Below are 20,069 nucleotides of genomic sequence, written 5' to 3'. Positions count from 1 at the left end.
TGGTGCCTGAAAAAAAACTTCATTGGGGTGGTGGTAGTTGGATCTGTGCTTGCTTGCATGTGCCAGCAGCCACTCAGAGCTGTGTGGTGGGATGCATACACATCAGCCGGGGCAAGGTACTAGTGGAAGCAGGCTTGTGGCCTTGCTGCATGCTCTTGAGCTGGCAGTAGTAGTAGTACAGTATGTGTGGGGTGCTGGTGGGGGCAAGGATGCCGGCCTCTGTGCACATGCATTTGTACCAGCAGTGGTGGCAGCATGGGAGTAGAGGGTGTGAGTTGCTAGTGTCCATATGCACGTTTGCAGCAGCAATTGTGGCATGATTGGGCACCTGCATGCCAGTGGGGGAAGCAGAGTGTACTCATGCAGTAGTAGCATGGTGGGGTGCACACACCTACTGATGCAGTAGAAAGAAGTGAGGTCCCCTCACCCACAAACCTTGGAAAAGTGGTGGGAAGGTGACTACGGACAAATTCATGCTGGCAAAGCAGTGCAGGGGAGGTGGTTATGGAGGAAGGTTGCAGGTAGGGTGGTGTGTGTTGGTGGTGGCCACTCTGCTGGACTCTATGACGGTCAAGAGTGGTCTGCTGGTGAAAGACCTGTGCCCCAGGAAGTAACCTGGTTAGGCATAGAGGGTGCACTGCAAGTCAATGTGGCCAGGCTGGGCACCATCTCACAGGCAAGGCTGCCCTACTCTCTCCAGGTCTTGACAGTCATCTCAAGGGTAAAGTCTCCTAGAGGAGCATGGTGGGTCTTGACAGATGGGCATCCCTGGCCATGCTCCACTGCAGATGTTCCCATACCAAACCATCTGGGCTCCACACAGGCTGGAGTTCTGTCACTACCACCTGTGTAAGCAACTCTCCTGCTAGCTCAAGTGTCCATGGGGGTCATGGACTCTCCTGTTGCCAGGATTCTGAAGGTCCGTGGCAAGAGCAGGCTGCTTCTTGCCTGTTCAACTCACCCTTTCCACAGGAGTTGCTGGGGGTCATGAATGAGTTCCAGTACTTGGTAGCCCCACCCAGGTTTCCCAGCTCCTTCTCCCTTCAGCCCAGCATCTATGTCCTTCATCTGTCTAATCTCAATGCCTTCTCTCTGAAGATCTGCTTAGAGTGTGCCAGTCTTCCTGATGTCCAGTCTCTGGGTGGCAGATGTTCCTCCTGGATGCATCTAGTTGGCCATCTTGGCTGCACATCTCCATTATTGTTTCTTTAACAGCCCTTTAAGACTAGCTTCCTTCACTTAGCAATATGTATTTAATGTTTCTCGATGTCTTTTACGTCCATTTGGTATCTCATTTCTTCTTATCACTGAATAATTTCCATAATATGGAATGTACCACAGTTTATCCCTTCACATATGGAGGGACATTTTTGGTAATTAATAAGGCTGCTATAACCATTTGTGTGCAGGTTTTTGAGTGAACATAAATTTTTAACTCATTTGGGTAAATATGTATGAGTATAAGTGCAGGATCATATGGTAAGTCTGTTTAGCACTGGAAAAAAAATACAACGTATCAAAATTTGTGGGACATAACAAAAGCAGTGTTGAGAGGGCAATGTATAGCACTGAATGAATATATTAGCAAAAAAAATCTAACGTTAATCATTTAAGTGCCCACCTTAGGAAATTAAATACAAGGTAAGCAGAAGACAAGAAATATCAAAATTAGAGAAGTCAATGAAACTGAAAAAAGGGAATAGAGAAAATCAACATGACCAAATTATAATTTTTTTATTGCATTTTCGGTTTTGGGGTACATGTAAAGAACATGCAAGATTGATGCATAGGTACACACATGGCAGCGTGACTGGCTGCCTTCCTCCCCTTCACTTATATCTAGCATTTCTTGAAGAGATCAATAAAAGTGATAAATCTCTAGCAAGACTAATCACAAAAGAAAGTGAGAAAACACGAAACTAAATGAAAGATCATTCTCACGGTGATTCTATGGACATTAAAAGGATAATATAGGACTATTATGAGTAACTTTATGCTCATAAATTTCATAACCTAGATATGTTACTGAAAAACTGCATCTACCAAAATTAATATAAGGAGAAACAGATACTCTGAATAAGCCTGTGTCTATTAAAGGTACCAAATCAGTAATTGTTAACCTTCTAAAACAAAAAACACCAGGTCAGATGGCTTTAATGGTAAATTCTACCAAATATTTAAGAAATAAATGATACTAATTCTTTACAATTTCTTCCAGAAAACAGAAGCAGAGAGAATAAATTCTAAGTCATTCTGTGAGGCCAGCATTACCCTAATACTCAAACCAGAGAAAGATATTACAAGAAAGGAAAATTATAGGCCAATACCTCTCATGAACATAGATGCAAAAAATCCTCAACAAAATATTAGCAAATTGAACCAAAAATGTACAAAAATTATACAACACAACCAAGTGGGATTTATTTCAGTTTATGCAAATCTAGTTCAACATTTGAAAATCAAGTAATTCATCACATCAACAAGCTAAAAAAAAAAATCATGTGATCATATCAATAATGCAAAAGAAGCATCTGATGAAATCCAACACCCATTCATGATAAAAATTATCAGCAAACAAGAAATAGAAGCGAACTTTCTCAACTTGATAAAGAACATCTATTAAAAAACCTACAGCTAACATCATAATTAATAGTGAGATACTAGATGTTCCAGGTTCATTTTGTACTTTCCCCGCCTTGGTCTTAGAATTAGCCATTTCTCTAGGGAGCTATGTTTTTTTTTTTTTTTTAGTTTGAAATGGTATTTAGAAACCAAGATAAGTACAGTGAAGTACTTATTGCTACATTGCTACTGGCACATTATTGCTGTAGGCCCTTTCAGTGCACAGGACTAGAACATACACACTTGCATGCACACACATATATCTACATCTATTAAAAACCATGAGATCATTACAATGCCTCCAACTCAAATTTAATTCCCAGAATTGTTTTTAGCCTCCCTCATCCCATATTTGTATCTCCCTTTTCTAAAATGGGAAACCTGACTCCCAGAAACATTGATATATTTACTTATTTGTTTAGTTCAACAATACATAGAATGTAATTTCAGAATTATTTGTCTATAACACTGAGGGGGGAAAAATCCCAAACTACTAAGAAAAGTTAAAGATCTAGGATTACATAAAGTACTATGTATAAAGTTTTTCAGTCAAGGTTTTGAAAATATGATTATAGTATTCATTCAAAATAGAGTTAATTATTTTCTGTCTGTATTTCACTTTAGGGGTTTTCCCCTCATGTCTGTAGATTCAATTTTTTAATGTATATAAAACTTTAATATTTCAAGTCAAAAGAACTCAGAGAGGACTGGTCCATGCTGGGGTAGGCTGAGTGGCTGTCATGTGTGTTATGCCATGGGGCCTCATGCCAACCATGGCCAAGCTCTTGGTGCACAGGTAGCATGGTGTGTGCTCCAACTGTAGCTGTGTCAGCATGTTATGATGGAATCCAGTACTAGTCTGGCTACCAGAATCCTCAACAGTAAAGAGAAATACTCAAGGCTCTGCAGCACAGATGATGGCTACATTGGTCTTTAGTCTACAGAAAGCCCTCCTGGCCAGTCTTGGTTGATACCTATAATCCCAAGGGTTTGGGAGGCCAAGCAGGAGGACTGCTTGAGGCCAGGAGTCCAAGACCAGCCTGAGCAAACATATAATTATCTTATACCTTGTACCTTCAAGTTCCAGTGGAAGACCTTGGTAAAATAAAGTATCAGAGTATGTCCATCTGCAATATTTTTTATTTGCTTTCTTACTGACAGAAACCAGGAATATTTTAAGCCACAGAGTAAGTGTTCAAAATGTGAACACTTTCTCTGTTTACCAATCCTTGGCCAGCTCTGGTTTGGTTCACCAATAGTTTGTTCAGCATATAACTTGGGTCATTCTGGCCTTTGTAGATTAAGATGTTCTGTATATGTCATCCCTTTAAGAATTGGACTTTTGGCTGTTTCCTAATAAAAAAGGTAGGTAAGTGGTTATTATTGAGAATTTATACCCTATTGCTAGCAAATTTGTATTATGATCTTGTCTGCTAAAGATCATAGACTCAGCCTGAATCCCTTGAGGACTAGATTGCCTTAGGTTGATTCTATTTCCTAGTTTGCAAAAAATGACTTAGATTCAAAAGAAATTCAAATTAAAAAAAAAAATTAAGTTCAGAGAAATGTACTTAGGAATGGAATTATTGGGTTACAGAATATGCATATGGTTAGTGTTAGATCATGCCAAATACTTTTCCCAAAGTGGTTGTACCAATTTATGCTTACATGATCAAGGGATGAAAGTTCCAACTGTTCCACAATATTGCCAATACATGGTAAAGTTTTTGAATAATTTTATTAATTTTGACAGATGTGTAATGTTATTTTCATTTCTTTAATGACAAAGGATGTTTATATTTAATAGTGAAGTACTTAGGGCCAGGCACAGTGGCTCATGCCTGTAATCCCAGCACTTTGGGAGACCGAGGTGGGTGGATCACCTGAGGTCAGGAGTTCGAGACCAGCCTGACAAATACGGTGAAACCCCGTCTCTGAAAAAAAAAAATAGTAAAGTACTCATATTGGGAATAAGACAAAGAGGTCTGCTATTACTACTTTTATTCACAATTGTGAAAGAGGTCCCAGTCAATGCAAATACATGCATACATCCATATAAGACACAAGAATTAGGAGATAAAACTCTCCTTTTTAACAAATGACAAGACTGTATACATAGAAAATCCAAGTTAATTTACGGAGGTATTATTAGAATTAATGGATGAAGACAGCAAAGTTAATGGACTCCTGAATACAGGTTTGAATTGTGCAAGCCCACTTATGTACAGATTTTCTTTTACCTCTGCCACCTGAGACAGAAAGACCAACTCCTCCTCTTCCTCAGCCTACTCAGTAAGGATCAAGACCTTTAAAACAGTCCACTCCTACTTAATAGATAATAAATATCTTTTCTGTTCCTTATAATTTTCTTAATAACACTGCCTTTTCCTTAGCTTAATTTATTGTAAGAATACAGTATCTATGTAACATATAAAATATATGTTAACTGTTTATGCTATCAGTAAAACTTCTGGTCAACAATAGGCTATTATTGTTTCTGGGGAGTCAAAAGTTATACACCGATTTTTTTTTACTGCATGGGGGTTAGCACCCCAAATCCTCACATTGTTCAAGGGTCAACTGTATTCAGATAAAGTTAAAGATATGAAAGCAGTTCCATATATTAGTCACAATTGGAAAATGAAATTATAACAGCATCAAAAAACATGAAGTAACTAGAAATAAATGTAATGAGAAATGTGTAACACTTCCACCCAGAAAACTATAAAACATTACGAAGAGAAATTAAAGAAGACCTAGGTACCTAAAGGGATACAGTATGCTTATGGATTGAAAAGATGTCAGATTTTCACAAATTGATCTATAGCGGTAGGGTTCTCAAAATATGGTCCCTGGGTCAGAAGCATCAACATATCCTAAGAACTTCATTTTACAAATGAAAATTCTTGGGCTTCACCCAAGACCTACTGAATCTAAAATTCTGAATTTTAACAAGTCCTTCTTGAGATTCTGATAGAGGCTAATGTTTAAGAAACACTGATATACAGATTCAGCGCAATTCCAGTGTAATTAAATAACTTATCTCCTTTTGCTGAGTAAGTAAAGCATGATTTTAGCACGTCTTTCTTAAAAATGATTGGATAGAAAAGTATTTGCTGCTTATTTCATAGTTAAAAAATAAAAGAATAAAATAATCTAACTTTTTGAGAATTCCAGCCACATTTACTATAAAATTGCATCAGAATTTCTAAGGTAATTATGTTATAAGGTGATTTTTACAATATTTGTGTGGTTGCTTTTGAAATACAGAAGAGACAAAGAATTATACTACTTGCATGTCATAATACTTACAGTATTAATTAAGGTATCATATACAGCATTCACAAATTTAGCATTAATCCCAGAGTCTTCAATGGTATTAAATGAGGCAGTAGCATCTTTCTGCAAATTCAATTTAAGATTTAAGTATATTCAACATTTTAAAGACTATTCTTACTAATATTTGAACCGTACTATTCCTTCATAATTTCTACTATTTTTTAGTCTGATAATTAAAGAGAACTGTTAGACAAAACTTCTGAAAATAAAAAGAAATGTATAAAGATTATTTTAATAACTTTCTTTTTAAAAACTGAAAGAATGGAGTTAAACATTAACAACAGAGCAAGTAAAAACAATATTTAAGGGCTGGATGCAGTGGCTTACACCTGTAATCTGAGCACTTTGGGAGGCCAAGGTGGGAGGATCACCTGAGACCAGGAGTTTGAGACCAGCCTGGCCAACATGGTGAAACCCCGTTTCTACTACAAATAGAACAATTAGCCAAGTGTGGTGGTAGGCACCTGCAATCCCAGATACTCAGGAGCCTGAGGCATGAGAATTGCTTGATTCTGGGAGGTGGAGGCTGCAGTGAGCTGAGATTGTGCCACTGCATTCCAGCCTGGGCAACAACAGAATGAGACTCCATCTCAAAACAAAACAAAAAACCCTCCTAAAAAAACCCATGTACTTATACAATATTTGTAATATTACATAATTGTATACACTGTATAATTTCTGAAATCAATATATATGCATGTAGAAAATGAGGTAAATTTATTGTACCTTTTCGGAAAATTGAAAACTAAAAGTGAAATGAGAAACGCGTTTTATGTATAATTACCTTAAATGCAGCATTTAATTCTGGGAAAGAATCAAACGTTGTTAGATAAAAATCATGTACTGCTTTCCAATCTCCTGATGACTTAACTTTTTCTACATCTTCCCTAAAATAAAAACATACATTAACCATATTTATATATAGACATATTCAGATAAATTATCATTACCTTTTAATAAGTGTCACCAAACATGCAATACAAAATACTGAAACCAAATAAAGAAATATGTCCCAGTTAGTTAATATAGTTTATGGATTTATAATTCTTAATTGGATTAAGATACTAATCCAGCTTCAACTTTCCTATTTATTTTTTAAAAAAGATAATTCTTAACAAGTCTCTTTCAATGATCATTCTTTCCTTCCCTTCATAGCTAAACTCCTGGAGACTTTGTTTACATTCCGTCTTTATCATTCCCACTTAGTCCTCAAATACGCATTTGGATTTTTTTGAATGGTGACATAACTTCTATAGTATGTGTCACATCATAAATGAACTCTTATTTTTTAAAATGGTAAGTCTATTATTTAATTGCTACTTTTATCTCTTTTTGCCTATTTTTATTCACAGACTCTTACTTAATATTTCCTTTATTTTGCTGCAGCCTATCTAACTCTTACCTGTTATTCATACATTTATTTTCTTTCACCTTCAACTTGAGACATCTAGTCTTTTGAATCTCTACTCTTGGCTAATACGTTATAAAGATCATGAAGTTAAATTAATTTCTCAAATAAAGACATTAAATTATATGAAGTGCTGACATGCAGATGACTATACATTTACATAGTAAGTTGAAACTTACTGAAAGTCTTTCATAGTTTTGGGCTGGATAGGAAGAATACATTCTGGAAGGACTGGGGCCTTCACTTCGGATGATGATGCATCCATAGAGATACGCTGTTTTTGTCTAACATCAAGGCTAATTGATGGTTGGTCTCTCACTGTGAAGTATAAAAACACATTCAAAATAATGAATCATTAAACTTTTCCAAATTATAAAACACAAGATTAATTGAACATGAACAGAACACAAATGAATTATTTTGTATTACATTCACTTTGAGATTAAAGAAAAGCCAACCATAGTGAAGGGCACTTACTGGAGGGCTTATTCGCCCACTTCCCCACTTCATTCACAACACATATTAGGCTGTATCTTAACATTGATGTGTATAGTTAATATAGAGCTTCTTCCCTTTTCCCCTTCCCTCTCAAAATTGTCTGTCAATGTAATTAGCATTTCTTTCTTCTCCTCTCTTCCCAAAAGTCACCTTTCAGGGATTATTTCAATAAGGCTCAATGTTTTTAATGTTTATTAGCTTTTTGAATACAGTCCCTATTATTATAAGTCACACATTGCTTAATGATAAAGACACATTCTGAGAAACATGCCAGTAGGTGATTCTGTCACTATGTGAACATCATACAATGTACTTACACAAACCTAGATGGTATAGCTTACTATACACCAAGGGTATATGGTATAGCTTATTGCTCCCAGGCTACATATCTGTATAGCATTTTACTGTACTTAATACTGTAGGCAACTGTAATATAATGATAAGCATTTGTTTATTTAAACACATGTAAACACAGAAAAGGTATGGTTAAAATGTTATTACAATCTAGGGGACCACTGTCATGTATGTGGTCTATCCTTGACTGAAACGTCATGACTGTATATGCACTTATGTCCTCTATAAGTCTTATAATTTTGATTTATGAAAACAGAAAAGTATTTGAAACATTATTAGATTATTCTGTTTATATAATTTTGTCATTTGAAGAATGTTATATGAAAGAAATCACACCTATGTAACCTTTTCATATTGGTTTTGTTTTACTCAGCATAATTTTCTGGAGATTCATCCAAGTTGTTGCATATACAGATAGTTCATTCCTTTTTATTGTTTAATAGTATTCCACTATATGGTGTACCATGGCTTATTTAACTCTTCAACCATTGAAGGACATCTGTTTTTAGGTTATTGTAGATAAAGCTGCTAGAAACATTTGTGTAGAGGTTATTGGGTGAAAGAAGTCTTCATTTCTTTGAGGTAAATGTATGGCAGTTACATGTTTAGTTTTTTAACACACTGCCAAACTTGTTTTTCAGAGTGGCTGTACCATTTTACATTCCTACCAGCAATATATTAGTGATCCAGTTTCTCTATATCGTCACCAGCATTTGGTATTGTCACTATTTTTTATAGTTGTGTAATATTACTGTGTGCTTTTAATTCTCATTTTCCTAATGGTTAATCATGTTGAACATCTTTTAATGTGCTTAGTGTTCATATACCCTCTTCAGTGAAATGTCTCTTTACATCTTTTGTCTGTGTTTTAACTGGATTACTTACTTTTTTGCTGTTAAGTACTGAAAGTTCCTTATATAGTCTAGATAATAGTTCCTTGTCATATGTAAGTAGTTTGCATATGTTTTCTCTCACTTTGTAGCCTGTCTTTTCATCCTCTGCACAGGGTCTTTCTCAGAGCAAAATGGTTAAGTTTTGATGAAGACAAATTTATAAATTTTTCTTTTATGGATTATATTTTTGGTGTCAAGTCTTAAGAACTCTTTTCTAGCCCTAGAGGCCAAAGATTTTTTTTTTTTAATTTTTTATTGGATTTTAGGTTTTGGGGTACATGAGCAGAGCATGCAAGACAGTTGCGTAGGTACACACATGGCAGTGTGCTTTGCTTTCCTTCTCCCCTTCACCCACATTTGGCGTTTCTCCCCAGGCTATTCCTCCCCACCTCCCCCTCCCACTGGCCCTCCCCTTTTCCCCCCAATAGAGCCCAGTGTTTAGTACTCCCCTTTCTGTGTCCATGTGTTCTCATTTTTCATCACCCGCCTATGAGTGAGAATATGCGGTGTTTCATTTTCTGTTCTTGTGTCAGTTTGCTGAGGATGACGTTGTCCAGATTCATCCATGTCCCTACAAATGACACAAACTCATCATTTCTGATTGCTGCATAATATTCCATGGTGTATATGTGCCACATTTTTCCAATCCAGTCTATTATCAATGGGCATTTGGGTTGATTCCAGGTCTTTGCTATTGTAAACAGTGCTGCAATGAACATTCGTGTACATGTGTCCTTATAGTAGAATGATTTATAGTCTTTTGGATATATACCCAGTAATGGGATTGCTGGGTCAAATGGAATTTCTATTTCTAAGGCCTTGAGGAATCGCCACAGTCTTCCACAATGGTTGAACTAATTTACACTCCCACCAACAGTGTAGAAGTGTTCCTTTTTCTCCACATCCTCTCCAGCATCTGTTGTCTCCAGATTTTTTAATGATCACCATTCTAACTGGCGTGAGATGGTATCTCAATGTGGTTTTGATTTGCATCTCTCTGATGACCAGTGACGATGAGCATTTTTTCATATGATTGTTGGCCTCATATATGTCTTCTTTTGTAAAGTGTCTGTTCATATCCTTTGTCCACTTTTGAATGGGCTTGTTTTTTTCCTGTAAATCCGTTTGAGTTCTTTGTAAATTCTGGATATCAGCCCTTTGTCAGATGGGTAAACTGCAAAAATTTTTTCCCATTCTGTTGGTTGCTGATTCACTCTAGTGACTGTTTCTTTTGCCATGCAGAAGCTGTGGAGTTTGATTAGGTCCCATTTGTCTATTTTGGCTTTTGTTGCCAATGCTTTTGGTGTTTTGTTCATGAAGTCCTTGCCTACTCCTATGTCCTGGATAGTTTTGCCTAGATTTTCTTCTAGGGTTTTTATGGTGCCAGGTCTTATGTTTAAGTCTTTAATCCATCTGGAGTTAATTTTAGTGTAAGGCGTCAGGAAGGGGTCCAGTTTCTGCTTTCTGCACATGGCTAGCCAGTTTTCCCAACACCATTTGTTAAACAGGGGATCCTTTCCCCATTGCTTGTTTTTGTCAGGTTTATCAAAGATTGTATAGTTGTAGATATGTTGTGTTTCCTCTGGTGCCTCTGTTTTGTTCCATTGGTCTATATCTCTGTTTTGGTACCAGTACCATGCTGTTTTGATTACTGTAGTCTTGTAGTATAGTTTGAAATCCGGTAGTGTGATGCCCCCCACTGTGTTCTTTTTGCTTAGAATTGACTTGGCTACGCGGGCTCTCTTTTGGTTCCATATGAAGTTCATGGTGGTTTTTCCAGTTCTGTAAAGAAAGTCAATGGTAGCTTGATGGGGATAGCGTTGATTCTGTAAATTACTTTGGGCAGTATAGCCATTTTCACGATATTAATTCTTCCTAACCATGAACATGGAATGTTTCTCCATCTGTTTATGTCCTCCCTGATTTTGTTGAGCAGTGGTTTGTAGTTCTCCTTGAAGAGATCCCTTACGTTCCTTGTGAGTTGTATTCCAAGGTATTTTATTCTTTTTGTAGCAATTGTGAATGGCAGTTTGTTCTTGATTTGGCTTTCTTTAAGTCTGTTATTGGTGTAGACGAATGCTTGTGATTTTTGCACATTGATTTTATATCCTGAGACTTTGCTGAAGTTGCTTATCAGTTTCAGGAGTTTTTGGGCTGAGGCGATGGGGTCTTCTAGGTATACTATCATGTCGTCTGCAAATAGAGACAATTTGGCTTCCACCTTTCCTATTTGAATACCCTTTATTTCTTTTTCTTGCCTGATTGCTCTGGCTAGAACTTCCAGTACTATATTGAATAGGAGTGGTGAGAGAGGGCATCCTTGTCTAGTGCCGGATTTCAAAGGGAATGCTTCCAGTTTTTGCCCATTCAGTATGATATTGGCTGTTGGTTTGTCATAAATAGCTTTTATTACTTTGAGATACATTCCATCGATACCGAGTTTATTGAGGGTTTTTAGCATAAAGGGCTGTTGAATTTTGTCAAATGCCTTCTCTGCGTCAATTGAGATAATCATGTGGTTTTTGTCCTTGGTTCTGTTTATGTGGTGAATTACGTTTATAGACTTGCGTATGTTGAACCAGCCTTGCATCCCCGGGATGAATCCTACTGGATCATGGTGAATAAGTTTTTTGATTTGCTGTTGCAATCGGCTTGCCAATATTTTATTGAAGATTTTTGCATCTATGTTCATCATGGATATTGGCCTGAAGTTTTCTTTTCTTGTTGGGTCTCTGCCGGGTTTTGGTATCAGAATGATGTTGGTCTCGTAAAATGATTTGGGAAGGCTTCCCTCTTTTTGGATTGTTTGAAATAGTTTTAGAAGGAATGGTACCAGCTCCTCTTTGTGTGTCTGATAAAATTCGGCTGTGAATCCATCTGGACCTGGGCTTTTTTTGAGTGGTAGGCTCTTAATTGCTGCCTCAACTTCAGACCTTGTTATTGGTCTATTCATAGTTTCAGCTTCCTCCTGGTTTAGGCTTGGGAGGACACAGGAGTCCAGGAATTTATCCATTTCTTCCAGGTTTACTAGTTTATGTGCATAGAGTTGTTTGTAATATTCTCTGATGATGGTTTGAATTTCTGTGGAATCTGTGGTGATTTCCCCTTTATCATTTTTTATTGCATCTATTTGGTTGTTCTCTCTTTTCTTTTTAATCAATCTGGCTAGTGGTCTGTCTATTTTGTTGATCTTTTCAAAAAACCAGCTCTTGGATTTATTGATTTTTTGAAGCGTTTTTCGTGTCTCAATCTCTTTCAGTTCAGCTCTGATCTTAGTTATTTCTTGTCTTCTGCTGTGTTTTGAGTTTTTTTATCTTGCTCCTCTAGCTCTTTCAATTTTGACGATAGGTTGTCAATTTTGGATCTCTCCATTCTCCTCATATGGGCACTTATTGCTATATACTTTCCTCTAGAGACTGCTTTAAATGTTTCCCAGAGGTTCTGGCATGTTGTGTCTTCGTTCTCATTGGTTTCGAAGAACTTCTTTATTTCTGTCTTCATTTCATTGTTTACCCAGTCAACATTCAAGAGCCAGTTGTTCAGTTTCCATAAGATTTTTTACTTACAGTTTTATTTTTTTCTAAAAGTCCAATCATTTTACATTTAAGTCAATTATCCATTTTAACTTAATATTTGTATTAAGGTGTGAGTTTTGGGTTAGTGTTTATTATTTTTTGTCTATAGATATCCAATCACTCTGGCGCCATTTATTAAAAAGGCTATGTTTCCTCCACTGAATTGCATTTGCACTTTTGTCAAATTACAACTGGGCATATTTGTGTGGGTCTATTTCTGGGCCCTCTATTCCGTTCTACCAATCTTTGTATCTCTCCCTCCACTAGTATCTCAGTATGATTATTGTAGCTATATAACAAAAATCAGGTAGACTGATTCTCTTAACTCGATTCTCTAAAAGAACAGTTTTAGCCATTCTAGTTCTTCTGCCTTTCCAAGTAAATGTGAAAACAATCTTATTTATATCAACAAAAACAAACAAAAAACTTATGGGAATTTTCATAGGAATTGCATGAAATTTGTGTATGAATTTGGGGAGAACTGGCATCTTTACTACAGTAAGTATTCTAATCCATGAAGACGGTATGCCTTTGCACTTACTGACATCTTAACTTTTTTCATCAGCATGGTATAATTCTAAGCCTACATATTCTGTAATGTTTGCTAGATTTAAAACTTTTTCTTTTTAAGTCATTACAAATGACATGCATTTTTATTTTAATGTCCACGTGTTCACTGTTAACATAAAGAAATATAACTGATTTTGTGTTTATCTTGAATTCTTCAACCTTACTGAACTCACTTATTGATTCTAGGAAGGTTTTTTGGGGGAGATTTTATGGGATTTTTTTTTTTCATAGACAGTCACATCATCTGCAAACAAGGACAGTCTCATTTCTTATTTTCTAATCTACATTTTAAAAAAAGTCTTCTGCCTTTTGCATTGGCCAGAATTTAGAGCACTGAGTTGAGTAAGAGTAAGAGCAAACATACTTGCATTATTCCCACTCTTAAAAGAGAAAGCACTAAGTCTTGCCATTAAGAAAAAGGGTAAGCTTTATCAATATAAGGGTACTCCCTTTGATTCTTAGTATGTTGAATAAGAGTGCTAAGAGCAGACATCCTTGCCTTGTTCCTGACCTTTAGGTAAAAGCATTCAGTCTTTTCACATTTATAGAAAATGTTAACTGCAGGATTTTTCTAGATGCCGTTTATCAAGTAAAGAAAAATATTCTCTTATTTTTCTGGGAGTTTGAATTTTTTCATCATGAACAGGTGTTGGATTTTTGTCAAATGATTTTACTGCATGGAATCATTCCCAAATATGTTAGTATGGTGGATTACACTAATTGCCGGGAATGACCTTTCAGTCATGATGTGTAACTTTTCATACATTGCTGAATTTTATTTGCTAATATTTTGTTAAGAATTTCTGCCATCTATATTCCTGAGAGAGATTGATCTGTAATTTAATTTTTTTAACTATCTTTGTTTGGTTTTGTAATAAGTGTAATACCAGTATGTAAAATACAATAGGAAGTATTCCCTTCTCGTCTATTTTCTGGTAGAGATTGTACAAAAATGGTGTTAATTCTTTAAGCATTTGGTAGAATTCTCCTGTGAAACCATCCAGATGTGAATATTCCTTTTTTAAAGTTTTAAAACTAGAAACAATTTTCTTAGTGGCTATAGAACTATTCAAATGAACTATTTCAAACTAGAATTTCAATAGCTTTTGTTTTTTGAGGAATTGATCCATTTCATCTGAAATTTATGTGTGTAGAGTTGTTTGTAGTATTTCCTTATCTTTTTTGATGTTTACAGGGTCTGTATCTCCTATTTCATTTATGATACTGATAATCTGTTTTTGTCAGTCTTCCTAGAGGTTTGTCAATTTTATTGATCTTAACAAAGAACCATCTCTTTATTAATTTTTCTCAATTTTTTTGTTTTCAGTTTGACTGATTTTATCTTTATATTTCCTCCTTCCTGCTTGCTTTGGGCTGATTTTCTCTTCTTTTCCTAGGTCCATGAGCTAAAGGCTTAGATCTTTGTTTTGAAACTTCCCTCCTTTTCCAATATATGCATGACTGCCATAAATGTCCCTCTCAGCACTGCTATAGCGGTATCCCACAAAATTTTGATATATTTTAATTTTCACTCCATCCATTTTTTAATTTCCCTTGAGACTTCATATTTGAAATTAATTTGAATTTCCAAGAATTTTGAAAATGCTCCTGTTATTTTCTGTTACTGATTTCTAATATTATTACAGTCAGAAAACATACTTTGCGTTATCTCAACTCTTTAAAATTTCAGAGTTGTTTTATGGTCCAGAAAATAGTCAGTCCTATTGGCACCTGAAATACCATGTGTATTCTGTTGTTGGGTATAAATGTGGATTAGATCCTGTTGGTTGATAGTGGCATTGAGTTCTTCTATATATTTGTTGATTTTCTATCTAGTTTCATCAAATATATACTTAGGGTTGGAGACTTCAATACCTAATGGTGGATTTTTCTGTTTCTGCTTTCAGGTATTTTCTCTGCATCTTTTACATCTCTGCTCTTTGGTGTGTATGCATTTGAAATCACTATGTATTTTGGGTGATTATCCCTTCTATCATTACATAATGTTCCTCATGTGTCTCCATGAATTTAATTTGTTCTAAGCCCACTTTATCTGATACTATAATAATTTCTGTTTCCTTTGACTGATGTTTGCATGTTTCTTCCTCTATCCATTTGCTTCCAATCTGCTTACACTGTTACATTTGAAGTGAATTTATTATAAACACAATACAGTTGGGTCATATTTTTTGTTTACTCTGACAGTTATCTTTTATTTAGACTATTTACATTTAATGTAATTTTTGATAAGGTAGATCTTAAGTCTGTGATTTTATTTTCTTTTCTCTCTGTTTATCATATCTGTTATTTTTCCAGCCTTTGCATGTTAAAAATGTTTCAGAATTCTCTTGATTTATATATAGTGTTTCTGAGAAGTTTCTCTAGGTATTACCTTATAGATACATAATTTATCATAGGCTACTCTTATCATTTTACTAGTTGGAATAAAGTATAGAAATCCTACCTCCTTTGCCTACCCCTGTTTATAATTTTCTTTTTGTGTGTGTGACAGGGTCTTGCTCTTTCACTGAGGATGGGGTGTGGTAGTGTGACCATAGCTAACTGCAGCCTCAAATGCCTGGACTCAAGTGATCTTCCCATGTCAGCCTTCTGAGTAGCTAGGACTACAGGCATGCACCAACGTGTCTAATTTTTATTTTTTTTGTAGAGCAGAGTCTCACTATGTTCCCCAGGCTGGTCTCAAACTCTTGTTGTCCTCAAGCCATCCTCCTGTCTTGACCTCCCAAAGCACTGGGATTACAGGTATAAGTTGCTGTGCTCAGTCATAATTTTTGTTAAGTATTTCCTTTACATACATTTAGAACCACACCAGTGTTACAATTTTTGTTTCAACTACCAAATATAATTTAGAAAACAATAAAGGAGTAGGAAAGTCTACTGTATTTATCCACACTTTTGTTCATCACTTTCTTTCCTCTTTCCTAATATCTCAAGGTTCCTTCTTTTTTTTTTTGTTTCCTTTCTGTTTACAGAACTTCTTTATTCTTCTAGAGTGAATCTAATGACAACATTCTTAGTTTTTCTTCATCCAAAAATGTCTTGATTTCCCTTCCCTTCATTTCTAAAAAATATTTTCATCAGGTATACGATTCTGCATTGATAGTCCTTTTAGTATTTGAAAAATCCAGTAGCATATCCTTCTGGTGGCCTCCATGGATATTGAAGAGAAATCCGTTATTTAAATGGTTTTTCTGAGGGGCTGCATCTGGTGAGGGCCTTTTTGCTAATAGGGACTCTGCAGGGTCCTGAGGTGGTGCAGGGCATCATGTGGTGAGGGGGCTGAGTGTGCTAGCTCATAGCTCACTTCCTCTTTTTATAAAGCCAATGGTCTTATTCCCATAACCCATGATTCCATGGATGTATGAATGAATTAATCTATTCATAAGAGCAGAACCCTCATGACCCAATTACCTCTTAAAGGTCCCGCCTTTCAATATTGCTACACTGGGGATTACATTTCAACATGAATTTTGGTGGGGACAAATACTCAAATGACAGTATTTTCTTAAATGTGTCTATTTTTTCTGGCTGCTTTCAACATCTTTTTGTTGGTCTTCAGTTTTGACAGGCTTAATTATGATGTTTCTTGCTGTGGATTTCTTTGGATTTCTTCTGAATGAAGTTTGTTTAGCTTCTTGAATCTGCAGACTTATATCTTTCAACAAATGTAGGAAATATTCAGTAATTATTGGGTTATGTTTTCAGCCCTACTGTCTTTTCCTCTCATTCTAGGACTCTGATAATAGAAATATAACACCTTTTGTAATAGTATCAGAGGTCCCTGAGACTCTGTTGATATTTCATCTATTTTCTATTGTTAAGACTGAATAATTTCTATTGTTGTCTTCCACTTCATTGATTCCTATCCCCTCCATTCTGTGGTTGAGCCCATCCACTAAGCTTTTTACTTTGATTGTAGTATTTTCTCAAGTATTAACACTTCTAAATCAACAGAACGATTAATCTTACAGATTTTAAGTTCTACAATGAAATATACATATATAGAATCGTTATATTCTAATGTAATCAAGATATATTTTCAACTATGCAAACACAGCCACATCAGTAGTCACAGAAGTAACATAGCTAATAAGTTCTCCCTACCTTCTTTACCTGCCCTTGTATTCAAGCATGTACCCTTGGCTCTATCATCAGCATTAAAAAGCAAAGATAAATTTCGTTAGCATTGGAAAATATTTTAAACTTCCATATTAGAAGACAGCATACACATGCTAATTTTTTATACAAAAGCAATGGTTTCCAAACTTTACTGTAAATCAGAATAACCTGCAGAGCTTGTTAAAACGTTGAAACATAGACTGCTGGGCCCTCCCCAAAGTTTGTGATTCAGTAGGTCTGGAGTGGGGCACAAGAATTTGTATTTTTTATTACTAAAGTTCTAAGATAAATGTGCAGAAGGTACAGATTTCTTACATAGGTATACACGTGTCATGGTAGTTTGCTACATGTATCAATGTGTCACCTACATTAAGTATTTCTCCTAAAGCTATCTCTCCCTTAGCCCACAACCCCACAAGAGGCCCCAGTGTGTGATGTTCCCCTCCCTGTGTCTAATTGTTGAACTCCCATTTATGAGTGAGAACATATGGTGTTTGGTTTTCTGTTCCTGTGTTAGTTTGCTGAGAATGATGGTTTCCAGCTTCATCCATGTCCCTACAAAGGACATGAATCCATCCTTTCGTAAGGCTGCATAGTATTCCATGGTATATATGTGCCACATTTTCTTTATCCAGTCTATCACTGATGGGCATTTGGGTTGGTTCCAAATCTTTGCTATTGTGAACAGTGCTGCAATAAACATATGTATGCATGTGTCTTTATAGTAGAAAGATTTATAATCATTTGGGTATATACCCAGTAATAGGATTGCTGGGTCAAATGGTACATCTGGCTCTAGATCCTTGAGGAATTGCCAAACTGTCTTCCAGTGTAAAAAGCAGTGTAAAAGCACTTCTATTTCTCCACATCCTCTCCAGCATTTGTTGTTTCTGGACTTTTTAATGATCGCCATTCTAACTGGCATGAAATGGTATCTCATTGTGGTTTTGATTTGCATTTCTCTGATGACCAGTGATGATCACTTTTTCACATGTTTGTTTCATTAATGCCTCCTTTTAAAAAGTATCTGTTCATATTCTCCACCCTTTTTAAAATGAGATTTCTTTTTTTGTAAATATGCTTAAATTCCTTGTAGATTCTGGATATTAGCCCTTCGTCAGATGGATAGATTAAATTTTTCTCCCAATCTGTACGATGCCTGTTCACTCTGATAATAGTTTCTTTTGCTTTGAAGAAGCTCTTTAGTTTAATTTAATCCCTTTGTCTATTTTGGCTTTTGTTGCCATTGTTTTCGGTATTTCAGTCATGAAGTCTTTGCCCATGCCTATGTCCTGAATGATACTGCCTAGGTTTTCTTCTAGGGTTTTTATGGTTTTAGGTCTTAGGTATAAGTATTTAATCCATCTTAATTTTTGTAGAAGGTGTAAGAAAGTGGTCCAGATTCAGTTTCCTGTATTTGGCTAGCCAGTTTTTCCAACAGCATTTATTAAATAGAAAAACTTTTTTCCATTACTTGTTTTTATCAGGTTTGTTGAAGATCAGATGGTTGCAGATGTGTGGTGTTATTTCTGAGGCCTCTGTTCTCTTCCAATGGTCTATATATCCGTTTTGGTACCAGTACCACGCTGTTTTGGTTACTGCAGCCTTGTAGTATAGTCAGAAGTCAGGCAGTGTGATGCCTCCATCTTTGTTCCCTTTGCTTAGGATTGTATTGGCTATCTGGGCTACCTTTTGGTACCATATAAAATTTAAAGTGGCTTTTTTCTAATTCTGTGAGGAAAGTCAATGGTAGCTTGATGGGGATAGGAATGACTCTATAAATTACTTTGGGAAGTATGGCAATTTTCTTTTTTTTTTTAATTGCATTTTAGGTTTTGGGGGACATGTGCAGAACATGCAAGATAGTTGCATAGGTACACACGTGGCAGTGTGCTTTGCTGCCTTCCTCCCCTTCACCCACATTTGGCATTTCTCCCCATGCCATCCCTCCCCAGCTCCCCCCCTGCTGTCCCTCCCCTATTCCCCCCAGTAGATCCCAGTGTGTAGTGCTCCCTTCCCTGTGTCCATGTGTTCTCATTGTTCATCACCCGCCTATGAGTGAGAATATGCAGTATTTCATTTCCTGTTTTTGTGTCAGTTTGCTGAGAATGATGTTCTCCAGATTCATCCATGTCCCTACAAACGACATGAACTCATCATTTTTGATTGCTGCATAATATTCCATCGTGTATATGTGCCACATTTTCCCAATCCAGTCTATCATTGATGGGCATTTGGGTTGGTTCCAGGTCTTCGCTATTGTAAACAGTGCTGCAATGAACATTCATGTGCATGTGTCCTTATAGTAGACCGATTTATAGTCCTTTGGATGGGACTATAAATGGGATTGCTGGGTTAAATGGCATTTCTATTTCTAGGTCCTTGAGGAATTGCCACACTGTCTTCCACAATGGTTGAACTAATTTACACTCCAATCAGCAGTGTAGAAATGTTCCTATTTCTCCACATCCTCTCCAGCGTCTGTTGTCTCCAGATTTTTTAATGATCGCCATTCTAAGTGGCATGAGATAGTATCTCAATGTGGTTTTGATTTGCATCTCTCTAATGACAAGTGATGATGAGCATTTTTTCATATGTTTGTTGGCCTCGTGTATGTCTTCTTTTGTAAAGTGTCTGTTCATATCCTTTGCCCATTTTTGAATGGGCCTG

General features: G+C 36.2%; 1 protein-coding gene across 3 annotated transcripts in view; it reads right to left on the bottom strand.

The window, feature by feature from the left end:
- Positions 1–20,069, bottom strand: part of HECTD2 (HECT domain E3 ubiquitin protein ligase 2) — a 104,974-nt gene that overhangs the window by 45,032 nt on the left and 39,873 nt on the right. For all 3 annotated transcript variants that reach the window (XM_078346000.1, XM_035268456.3, XM_002756395.7), the window contains exons 3-5: positions 7,549–7,687; positions 6,746–6,848; positions 5,935–6,024 (exon numbers count right to left, since the gene is read on the bottom strand). In XM_078346000.1, the coding sequence (XP_078202126.1) occupies positions 5,935–6,024; positions 6,746–6,848; positions 7,549–7,634 (279 nt within the window). In that variant the 5' untranslated portion in view covers positions 7,635–7,687. The remainder of the gene's footprint in view (positions 1–5,934; positions 6,025–6,745; positions 6,849–7,548; positions 7,688–20,069) is intronic.

This window comes from Callithrix jacchus, chromosome 12 (assembly GCF_049354715.1).
Source record: "Callithrix jacchus isolate 240 chromosome 12, calJac240_pri, whole genome shotgun sequence".
NCBI classification, from domain to species: domain Eukaryota; kingdom Metazoa; phylum Chordata; class Mammalia; order Primates; family Cebidae; genus Callithrix; species Callithrix jacchus.
The sequence above is the reverse complement of the archived record's forward strand: the minus strand, read 5'-3'. Positions and strand labels throughout refer to the sequence as shown.